Raw genomic sequence first — 12480 nt, forward strand, 5'->3', positions numbered from 1 at the left:
GTCAAGCATCTAGATGGCTCTGTACGAGGCCTTTTATGGAAGGATATGTCATTCGCCGATTAGTTGGTTTGAGCCCGATGAGGCTAGTTTGTTGGACATTGATTTTGTCTGTGATGCCTTGGAAAAGGTTAAGGTGATTTAGGAGCGACTTCGTACAGCCCAGTCCATACAAAAATGTTATACGGACCGTAGGTTTGAGATGTGGCATACATGGCGGGTGAGAGCGTTCTTCTTCGGGTGTCGCCTATGAAGTGCGTGATGCGGTTTGGGAAGAAGGGAAAGTTTACCCCGAAGTGTATTGGACCATTTGAGATCTTAGTGAGAGTTGGGGAGGTTGTTTATCAGCTTGGATTGCCTCCTAGCTTAGCAAGGTTACATCCGGTATTTCATGTGTCTATGCTTCAGAAGTACCATGAGGACAACTCACATGTTTTGGACTTCAGCAAGGTGCAACTTGATGAAAATTTGGCTTATGAGGAAGAGCATGTGCCTATTCTAGAGCGGCAGGTTCGTAAGTTGATATATAAGAGTTTTCCTTCTATTGAAAGTGCAATGGAGAAGTGAACCTATCGAGGAGGCTGCATGGGATTCCGAGTCCGATATATGGGGTAGATACCCCCATCATTTTTCCAGTCCACGTACTTTTCTATGTCCGTTCGAGGACGAACGTTTCTTTTAGAGGTGGAGAATGTGAAGACCCGATAAGTCAGTTTGAGTATTTCCCTTAATTTTCGTGTTCCGAGACCTCCTATAGCTTCGTTTGATATATTTTGATATACGTACATTGTCTGTGTCGCATTTTGGAAACTTTTATGTGAAATGTTAAAAAAAATGAAAGTTTTGACTAAAATAAGGCTAGAGTTGACCACTGTCATCATTTTGGGTAAACGACCCCATATCGGTGTTTTAAATATTTTGGTAGGTTCGTATGATGATTTTTAACTTGTATGAACGCCTAGTTGGGGTCCGGGGTGACCAGAATGCGTTTTGACGCATTATAGTGTGAAATTGTGAAAGTTGAGTTTAAGTTAAACATTTTTGAGTTTTGATGATCGATTCTTGTTATTTGATGTTATTTTGATGATTTGAGGTAGCGATCTAGTTTTTATAATGTTATCACAATTGTTTTTGTGTTCGGTTTGGAGCCAGAGGGGCTAGGGTGAGTTTCAGATGTGTTACTGAAGAGTTTGGTTGATTTTTGAACTTCTGATGCATTCTAGTTCTAGTGTTCAGTCGCAGATCTCACATTTGCAAGGTCTGGCTCACATTTTGAGCATCTCCTTTGCGGTCAAGAGATCGCATTTGCGAGCATGGGCCCGAGCTGAGTGACCTCGCATTTGTGAGGAAAATGTTCGCTTTTGCAAACATAATTGTTAGCTTTGCATTTGCGAGCGAAATGTTGCATTTGCGATTTCACTAGTCCTGATGCACTGATCACTATTGCGATCAGTGTGCTGCATTTGCGGGCATCGCATTTGTGAAAAAGAGTTCGCAAATGTGATACCCGCATCTAGGTAAAAGATAGGAAAAACGAGATTTATCTCATTTTATACCATCTATAATCCACAAATACTCTAGAGGTGATTTTTGAAGAACTTTTTCTTGTTAAAATCATTGGTAGGCAACTCTAATTAATTTTCTATCACTTCCCCAATACATTACATGAGATTTTACCAACAAATCTTTGAATATTATGGTAGAAATTAGGGATTTTGTAAAATTGATATTTAAACCTCAAACTGAAGTCGGTTTTTGAAACAAATCACATAACCGGGATCGGAGATGAATGGGTAAGGTTTTTGTCTGAATCTCGAGTTTTGACCAAGCGAGCTTGGGGTTGACTTTTGTTGACTCTTTTAAAAATGATCAATTGAATCTTTTTCATTTGTGGGAAGTTTCTAAAGCTTATTTTGAATTGTTTGATTGATAACTGGCTAGATTCGGTTAGTTTGGAAACTTGTTCGAAAGGCAAGGTTGTGGTCGATTGATTTATTTAGTTGCAGAATGAGATAAGTGTCATGTTTAACTTTGACTTAAGAGAAATAGTACCTGATGGTCTATTTGCTATGTGAATTACGTGTGGGGACGACGTATATGCAAGGTGACGAGTATATATGAATCGTCAAGGGTTAAAGCAGGCGGGTGAAAATTTATATATTGTACCATGTTGCTTCTTTTACCATGCCTTCTATGCTTTAGTTAGATTGTTATTCTTTGATAGTTCGCTTTGTGCTTATTGATTTATTTGAAGTTATTGGAATATCGGAAGTTCAATTTGTTTATCATAACGCCATGATTGAAGTTGAATTTGATTTCCCACCTTGCTTGATATTTTGTATTATTGTTATTGCTTGGTAAGGAAGAGTGAAAAGCACGAAAGGTGTTGCCGTGCCATATTTGCATATTGTTATCATTGAATGAGCGAATGTGAGGATTAAAGAACAAAGGGTAATGTCGTGCACTTGAATGTTTTACTATCATTTATTATATCACGTGTGGATGAGAGTAAAGCACAAAGGGTGATGCCTTGCCATTTAATTTATCACATCATTATTGTATGGTGAGGATGAAATTAAAAGAAGGGTGATGCGGTTCTATCTGATGATTTCATTGCTTTACTTGATTTCCGGATTTGTGAATTATTTGGCTGCATTGTTGTTTATATTGGAAAGAGGCTACTTGGTGATTTTGTACTTACCGTTTACTATCTTTTTACATGTTCTCTCCCCGTTATTATTTTAAATGATCTACTTGTTATTTGTGTTTGTTACACCCCGTACTTTCATGTTAGAATTCATCTTAAGTAAATCAATATAAGCCGGAGAGTTGAAGGACCTTTACAAAGATAATGATGGGTTAAGACAAGTTTTAAGGAAGTATCGTGAGGGTTGGAAGGTTATGACGCTAATCAAATCGAAAAATATAAGTTTCGTCGAAATTCGGCAAGTTGGGAGTGTTATAACCCGTACTTGTGACATGATACTAGGGTGAAACAAAAGTCGGCGAAAGTCGTCACATGTTTCGTACATATATTTTTATGAAGTTTAGATCAAATATCACTAAGCTTTTCTCTCAATGTACTTTAATTTACGGGTTATCTACTCGCCATATTGAAGATCTATGAGTCTAGTTTCCAACGCACTAAATCGTTCGTTGATACGATGTAGGAGCAGAGAGATATTCATGTTTTTCCGAGACTGCGCAAGTAGCTCCTTTTGGGACCCACTTGAGACGGCCACCGACCTTACTTCTTTTACAAGATGTTTCAACCTCATTTCAGGTCATTTCTCTCCCAAAATTCGTCCAAAAGCTCTCCAAAACCCTCTCTAACATATCCCAAGATTCCAAGAACCAAACCTAAGGGAAATCAACTCAATGCATCATCAAAATTGTTAAAGACTACAAGAGAATGCTTCTATGATGTTGTGATGTGATTGAGGACTATTGTGAGCTAAGATGAGATGGTGTTTCGAGTTGAAGCTGCTGTCCAAGGTATGTATAACATCTTCTTGATTGTTCCTAAGGTTAATCTTGTGTTGGTTGTGTTGTTTGAGTGAAAATCCGTAAGATAGCACTTGAAAGAACATGGGACATGGTTATCTTTTTGGTTGGACTGTTTTTTGGCCACATATATGGTTTGTGGTGGATGTAAATTATGAGAAATGATTTAATAATTTTGTGGCTGCTGTTGTTAAGTTTTTCTAGGTGTTAACTAAGTTTATTGAAGAAGAAAACATGAAACACAAGTGATTGACAATAAAATATAGGGTGCTAGGCATATGAGGCTGTTTTGGAAGTCATTCTGTGGATGTATTAAACTAGGAATCATATAGTACGTATAAGTATGATGTTATGAAGGTTGTGAACCATTTTATGGAATATGAGTTGGAATCAATTTATCTTTTGTTATTAGTAAAAACGAGCTTGCCGCTCAATATGATTGTTAAGATAATCGGGGAAGCTCATATTGGATTATATTATTGTTGTTGTTATTGTTGGTTATTGTTGTTGTTGTTGGGCTGTTGATGACCCTTGATGATCTTTGGTAGTACGACATTATAGGTTGACGACATTATAGGTTGACGACAATATCATTTCACTTGTTATAGATGCAAGAAGTTGTGTTGATCTTGGTTGAGGAATAAGTAAGAGATCATAGAGGTATATTACGGCACTTCCTTCTTTCTTTTGGCATGATCTAAAATAAAATGAACGTAAACGATATGCTATTTCATAACGATTCTATTCCTAGCAACTAAGGTTGCCCATGTTCTTCTTTCCTTATAAAGTTAATCTAAGCATGTATGTATGATCCTTGAATCCTATTGAGGTCCATATTGATGGTATGGATGCCCATAACGTTAATCGAAGGTCCAACAACTCTACGTCACTCCGAAAGGTTTAGAATGTGATTCCATAAGTCTAGTATGCATTATATATATGTATCTATTTTACTATATTGAGCCGCACTATAGTAGGCTAGGTACGACACCTATTGTGCAACCACTAGTCAGTTGGGTTTTACCGAGCTCCACGTGGACGGGTACAATTCTACCGAGCCTGATGCTGGCCGGGTACGTTTTTACCGAGCCTATTACGGCGGGGTACGATACGATGATGATGATGCCCACATAGGCGACTATTTTGAAAGCTTTTATATATATATATATATGTATCATGCATTTCATGTAAGTAGCCCTTAGAGGTACTCAGATGTTACGGGTTGTATCTTCCCAATCTCTCTTTACACTACTATTCTTATTGATGCTTTCCATCCTTACATACTTGGAACTTAATTCGTACTGATGTCCTTTTGCCTGGGGATGCTGCGTTTCATGCCTAGAGGTTCCCATAGACAGGTTGACAGTCCTCCTAGTAGTCTATCAGCTCAGCGGAAGGTATTGGTGCACTCAACTTGCTAAGGAGTGGCCTATTTGGTCAGCATGCCTTGGATATGTATTGATTGGTATGACGGGGCCCTGTCATGAGCCTTATGACGTTTATGTCCTATTGGAGGCTTGTAGACAAATGTCATATATATGGACGTTGGTATGTCTTTATCGGCATATGTTTTGAGCGTAGAAATGGTCATGTCAGCCTTATAGGCCCGTATGTCACATGTAAAAGTTTGTATATCATGTTGGGCTGTCCTATGTTGGGTTTTCCCTTATGTTTTATTATGGTTATCTCATGACGGCCTTCTGGCTCATTTATGCATGATAGTATGATAAGAAAGATATGTTATGTTGGTACTCGGTTGAGTAAGGTACCGGATGCCCGTCGCGACCCTTCTGTTTGGGTCGTGACACTGTTGCTTTATGTATATATCTGCACAAGATTTTAGTAGGTGTCTTGTCATAGACTCGTCACTACCTTGTTGGGCGTTAGTCTCGATACTTAAGAAGTACATTGGATTGGTTGTACTCATACTATACTTCTGTACTTTTTGTGTAGATTCTGGTGTTTGTCCCGGCGGTGTCTAGCAAAGTTTCTGCTCGAATTTTATGGTAGACTTGAGGTAGACTTGCACGATGATTGCAGTCATCAGAGTCCCCTTCCTTATCTAGTTTTGCTGTTTATTTTGCTTCGAACAGTTGTACTTTCATTCAGACATTTGGTTGTAGCCCTTTTAGTTTGCTCATGTACTTGTGACACCAGATTCCGGATTTCTGGCTAGTCAGTGTTGGAGTTATTATATCTACTTTGAAATTATACATCCTTAGTTATAAAAAATTATTAGTTGTGTACTAATATTGGCTTGCCTAGCAAGTGGACGTTAGGCGCCATCACAGCCTCGCGGTTGGGATTTCAGGTCGTAACATTTAGTCACATGCTAGTCGGTAGAGTGCCAAAGCTTAACTACTACTATAAAAATGTTTTCTTTCTTTGGATTTACTACGACAAGTCATATAAATGCACATATTTTACACGATGGGTAATTGCGAAGATAATTTATTTCTTTTTGGAGTAAAAAAATTTAATTTGAACAAAACTAAGGGAGAAAACACATTTAATGCAAATATATCTTGCAAGACAAGAGGCAAAGTTAATTTCTAAAATAAACCTAATTGAAAGAGGAAACTTAGACATGCATTACAAAGCCTCGAAAATAGATATTTCTTGTCTAATTCGAAATAAGAAACCCATTATATTATGGGTCGCAAGTCGCTCCATGTGGGTAGACATGTCTGGTTAGGAGAGATAAGTAAGTAGAGTGGTTAAGAAAAGTTAGTATTGAATGTGTAAGCGAGTGAGAGTTATATTCCTTAATTGCTTCTACCCGGTTTATAGAAACACATAACACTCAACAAGAAAAAGGGTGAGATTTATATTCCTTAATTGCTTCTGATAGATCTTATTCTCACTTATCCTCTCAACAAGAAAAAAGGCACACATATCAGGGTATTTAGTTGGTGAATGATTGACTATGTCTCCTAGAAAAACATATTTGGATATCTATACTTTTAAAGAATGGTGGAAACATGTATGGATAAACAAATGCTAATTGTCCTTGGCATGGGGATCTATTTTCGAGTAGAGCATAAGGAATACTTAATAGAAAATGAGTAAATAAGAGAAGCAAAGCATATTTCTAGAAACACATTAAAAATGGAGACTTACCCTTCTAGTGTACCTCCTTCTTATGGAGAAGCAAAAGTTTAATGGGATAAAATTTCAGCAAGTTAGTACTACAAAGAATCTGATGACATCGGTCCAGAAAATCTTGAGCATCCTCTTACTCTCCTCCACTGAACTATTGCGGATCAAGCTTCCTAAACCGCTCCAACCTTTTCTGCTCTTCATCAGTCATAGGTGGGCCAACTTCAACCCAAGCAGCAATAACTAGCTGAACTGGTAACACCCCTAGTGTATGATGACCCTGAGCTAGCTGCTCTTGAGTTCGGCAGTAGGAGTGTAGGCACCTCCCCCAGCTTGTGAGGTAGCTAGTGCAACTAGTATAATAACCGCCTTAGCCAAAGATTATGCACACACTCAAGTTTATGAGACAAAGCCACCTGAGGACCAGGTATAACAATAGGTACCATCATTGTCTGAGCTTGTCCTACCACCTCAACAGTATCTGGAACCTGTTCCTCAGCTGGAGCAACTGGTGCCTCCACAGTGTAATGATCCGACCGGTCGTTTTAAGCATTTGCACTTCGCTCGGTAGTTTACGGGCATGAGTAGCTCCATATGATGCATTATGACTTATGTGAATAGACGGTTTTGATTTTCAGGTTATTCAGAATCGAATTGGAAGAATGGATTTCATTGTCGAAGCTTTAAATTGGGAGAGTTGACCAAGTTTGATTTTTTATGAATTTAAACCCGAAACAGAATTTTGATGGTTCCGTTAGCTCCGTTGGGTGAATTTTGACTTAGGAATTTGGCTTGAAATGGCGAAAGTTAAAATTTTGGAAAGTTTGACCGGGAGTGGACTTTTTGATATCGGATTCGAATTGTGATTTCAGGAATTGGAAAAGCTTTGTTATGTTATTCGAGACTTGGGCACAAAATGTGAAGTCATTCCGGATTGATTTGCTATATTTCGGCATGAGTTATTGAATTTGAAAGTTCAAAGTTCATAGATTTCGATTTGAGGTGTGATTCGTCGTTTGGATATTGTTATGTGTGTTTTGAGGCCTCGAGTAGGTCCGTATTGTGTTATGGAACTTTTTGGTATATTCGGACGGGGTCTCGAGAGGCTCGGGTGAGTTTTGGACGAGGTTCAGATCATTTCATTGCATTTTGGAGTTTTCCTAAGATTGTTGGTTCTGGTATGACAGCACCTGCTGCTGGTTTGCGTAGGTGCGAGGGTCACAGAAGTGACGAAGGGGTTGCAGGAGCGGAAATATTGCTGGGAGCAGGGTTCCGAAGAAGCGGAGATTTCTTCGCATCTGCGAAGCCGCAGATGAGGTGAGTTGAGTGCAGAAGCGGATTGGAAGCGTAGAAGTGACAAGAGGGCGCACACCTGCGAGTGCGCAAATGCGGGTATTTTACCACAGGTGCGAAGGCATACCTCCGGTGCTTCTCCGAAGAAGCGTGTTTTTGGTCGCAAATACGACGTCGCAGAAGCGGCTAGTGTGCCGCAGGTGCGGAAGTGCTGGGCAGAATGATAAATACAAGGGTTCGCGATTTTGGCTTTATTTTAACATTTCCAAGCTCGGATTGAGGCGATTCTTGGAGCAATTTTCATCTTGTGGACTGGGGTAAGTGTTCTCTACTCATTTTGGATCTTATATCACGAATCTACCTTCGTTTTGGTAATTGGATTGTGAATTTTATAGAGGAAATTGGGGGTTTTGGCCTAAAGTTTCATAATATGAATTTTTGAGTTTTGAACATCAAATTGGAGTCGGATTTGAGTTAAACTAGTATGCTTGGACTCGTAATTGAATGGGTTGTTGAATTTTATAAAAAATTTCAAGTTTCGAGGTGCGGGCCCGGGTTGAGGTTTTGGCCGATTTTGGGCTTTTGATTCAAGATTTGATCTTTTTCGGTCGGGATTGGTTCCTTTAGCATTGTTTGATGTACTTGAGTTATTTTTGGTTAGTTTCGAGCTGTTTAGAGGTCGGAACGCACGGGATTTCATCTTTGGAGCACCGTTTGGCTTTCTCGGCATTGGTATTGGCTTGTTCGAGGTAAGTAACTCTCCTAATCTTAGTGCTGAGGGTATGAAACCCTGAAATACTTGTTTTGTGATTGGTATAGAGGTGACGCACATGATAGGTGACGGGCGTGTGGGCGTGCACCATGTGAATTGGGACTCTGTTGTTTCCATGGCACTGTATAGTGGTCCTACTTTGTTGATATTCGTGTTTTCACTATGTGATAAAGTAGTTAAGCTATCAATCATGCTAGATATCATGTTTAGGCATTACGCCGATGCTGTTTGGACCCATAGTGGTCGTTTCTTACTGTCACCTCACTGATTTCATTGATATTTCATACTCAGTCATATCCATGGATTCATGCCATATCTCAGTCTTAGTTATTATTTATTGATACATCATATCATTATTGCCGGGCTAGTTTCATGACATTGTGAGCCCGTGAGTGAGATTGGAGAGATTGATGACTGGGTAAGTCTGAGGGCCTGAGTGAGAGTGATAATTTGGGATCGAGCTGCACGCCGCAACATGATATGTTTATTACATTTATGGGACCGTGTTGCACGCCGCAACGAGCCTTAGCACTGTATATGTATATGGACCGGGTTGCACACCGCAACGAGCCTTATGGATATTTATATATTATGGGATCGGGCTGCACGCCGCAGCAATATAGCGCTTGGGCTGAAAGGAGCCCCTCCAGGAATCTGCACCCCCCCTAGTGAGCGCAGTCGACTATAAACAAGGATCGGGCTGCACGTCATAGCGGCTATTGTACACCGCTGAGTGATTGAGTGTATTGAGCGTAGTGAGAGAGAATGCAAGACAGTGAGATTGAGTACTCTGAGAGTGTGAGTACATGAGCTCATAATCAAGATGCATTGCCTTTGACATGCGTACTTGAGATACATGCATAGAGGTGCATTTCCTTCTGCTACCCAGTTTTGGGGACATTTATGATTCTACCTGTATCTTGACATGTAGGCATAGAGAAGAACTTTCCTCATGCTAAATGAAAATGAAACATCTTACTATTTGTTGAAAGGAATTTTGGGGAAAAAAACTACAGTTTTCAAACTTACTCGTATTTTGGTTTTTCCGGTAAAAGATTTCGGTTTTCACCGAGATACTTGAAAAGAAATGCATATTTTTCTGGAACTGTGAACAGACTGAGCCTTTTAAATTATGAGATACTCTTTTGTTACGTGTACTATGTTGTTATGAACTGTTGGGGAATGTTTATGTTGGACCCGACCTTTATGTTAGCTCGTCACTACTTTCAACCTAAGGTTAGGGTCAATTGTACTCATACAACACTTCTGTACCTTGCGTGCAGATGTTGGCTGTTGATGTTGCTGTGTTCGATAGGAGCTAGATTTGAAGATGTACCTGTGTCCCGGCGGTAGCTGCCTCTTGTTCGTGGTAGCTTTAGATCTGTAAAACTCTGTTTATATACTATTCAAATAGATTATGTATTTATTCCATTTCCGCTTTGTAAACTCTATTCTTAGAAGCTCATGATTTGTACTACCAGTTCTTGGGAAATGTATAAGATTAAGATATTTCATTACTTAATTGTTTTATAAATTGTTATTGGAATTGGTTAGTGGTTAATTAGCTTACCTAGCGGGTTGGGTTAGGTTCCATCGCAACTAGTCGAATTTTGGGTCGTGACACACAGGTGCTGCTCTAGGTGTAGTGCGAGCCCCACCTCGACCTTTACCTCAGCCCCGACCTCTCACGGATCTGCCTGGTGGTACTGATGCTCATCCCCTTGATCCGGCTGCATATGTCCTCACCGTCTATGAGATAATAGAAGAGCAAAGGTTTAAACTTCAGAGATAACAAATCCGCACGACAAGGATCCAAGAATATGAAGTTTTTCCTAAAAATTTGGTAGACGTCTCTGTGTCGATCCGCAAGACTCTACTAAACTTGCTCATGACCTGTAATACCTATGAACCTAGGGCTATGATTCTAACTTGTCACGACCCAAAACCACCAATTGGCCGTGATGGCGCCTAACACACTTGCTAGCAAGACAAACATATAAAGATTAAACATAATAGCAGAATGTACAAAGTGATACAAGTCTAAAGCCTTCAATATAACATAAAAACTCCAATACATGACAAATCCCCCAGAAATGGTAAATACAGAGTCATAAGCTCTAAAATGAAAATACAGGTTTGATAATCTAAATAACAATATTGTCCGAAGTAAAGACAATAGTACAAATGGAAAGAGACACCAAGACTACGATCTAGATGGAGCTCTACCTCGTCTCTCAGACAACTCACCAAGCAAACTCAGCTACCGATGGCTCGGTCCAGCATTTGGATCCGCACAATTAAGTGCAGATTGTAATATGAGTACAACGAACCCCATGTACTCAGCAAGTATCCTAACTAACCTCAGCGAGGTAATAGAAGCAAGAATTATAAATGATACTCGCTATAACCTGTACAATTCATAAATTCAACAAGTACAGAATAATAATGTGATCAAGTCATAAAGCACATAAAGAACCATCTTGGTGCACACAACTACTAAAGTAATCTGCTCAATCAATGATCCATCATATAAAGATGATATGTAAGTAAATCATGTAGATAACCATGGAAATTTCAAGTAAATATGAAATGCAATAACCAAGTAATACTAGCCAGATTTTCCTCAGAATTTCCATACCGAACCATTGATCAGTTTTCTACAAATCCGTGTGTACACCATCAAGAAGACATATGAGAGGGTGACCCTAGGGGGATAGATCCATATCCACACACTGTACGAACAACTCATGTGCTGCATGGACAACTCACATGCCAATAATATCAATATCTAGATCTGCATGGACAACTCATATGCTACAGGGATAACTCACGCGCCAATAATACCAACCGCATAGACAACTCACGTGCCAGTAAATCACAAACTGGCTGACGTGGTCACAGGTTCAATATTTCATTCTGCCCAGCATGGTCACAAGCTGACTATTACAAATTCGCTCGGTGTGGTCACGGGCTACCAGTGCAAACCAAATCACACATAAAGCAGATATGCACTATTACGTGTACATGATCAAAAAACATCAAATTTCGTAAATTATGGACTAGTATAAGTGACACGCTAAGGTGTATGCATGCGCATGTGTGATATCATAGCTCAAATTAGGCGAATACATCACAAAATAGCAGTTATCAGGATTAATAAAGAGATTAACCTCTATGCAACCTCAAATATGGCTCAAATAGCTCACACTGGGGTACACGTATAAGAAACATCATAACATGAAGCTTAGAAATCAATTCAAGGCATATCATAGTCTAAGCACAAACCCGGGCATGAAACAATATCCCGGTGCATGCATATGGGCTCAACCCCGCACATGTGCGCCACTCATAGCACGTAGCTATCACAAATAATTCAGGCAAATAGTGCCTCAACCAAGTTTAGGCAAGATACTTACTTCAAGCAAGCCAAATCAATCCTCTAACAAGCCATTCCCGCGGAAATCAACCTCCGGGCGGCTTTAATCTAACAAAAATAACTTAATATCATCGATAAAAGCCATAGGAAATGGTTCCAAATGATAAAGCTAAGATCTTTAATCAAAATAAAAAAAAGTCAACCCAAAAAGTCATACCTGGGCCCGTACCCCAAAACCCAACCAAATTCACAAATTCCGAACACACACTCAAATACGAGTCCAACCATACCAATTTCTTCTAATTCCAACAACAAATCAACCCTCAAATCATCAAATCTCACTCTCCAATAATACTTTACTGGAAAATGGGCCTATGGCAATGCTAGGAAGACCATTGCAACAACTAGGTAAACCATTGTCATAGAGCTATTACAGCGA

The 12480-nt window shown here is 39.5% G+C and overlaps 1 protein-coding gene across 1 annotated transcript; it reads left to right on the top strand.

Annotated features, from left to right (window-relative positions):
- The first annotated feature begins 210 nt into the window (after positions 1 to 210).
- Positions 211 to 564, top strand: LOC138901281 (uncharacterized). Its single transcript, XM_070189033.1, has one exon. It carries the CDS (start codon positions 211 to 213, stop codon positions 562 to 564), a length of 354 nt encoding a protein of 117 aa, XP_070045134.1.
- The last annotated feature ends 11916 nt before the right edge of the window (positions 565 to 12480 follow it).

This window comes from Nicotiana tomentosiformis, chromosome 11 (assembly GCF_000390325.3).
Source record: "Nicotiana tomentosiformis chromosome 11, ASM39032v3, whole genome shotgun sequence".
Taxonomy (NCBI): domain Eukaryota; kingdom Viridiplantae; phylum Streptophyta; class Magnoliopsida; order Solanales; family Solanaceae; genus Nicotiana; species Nicotiana tomentosiformis.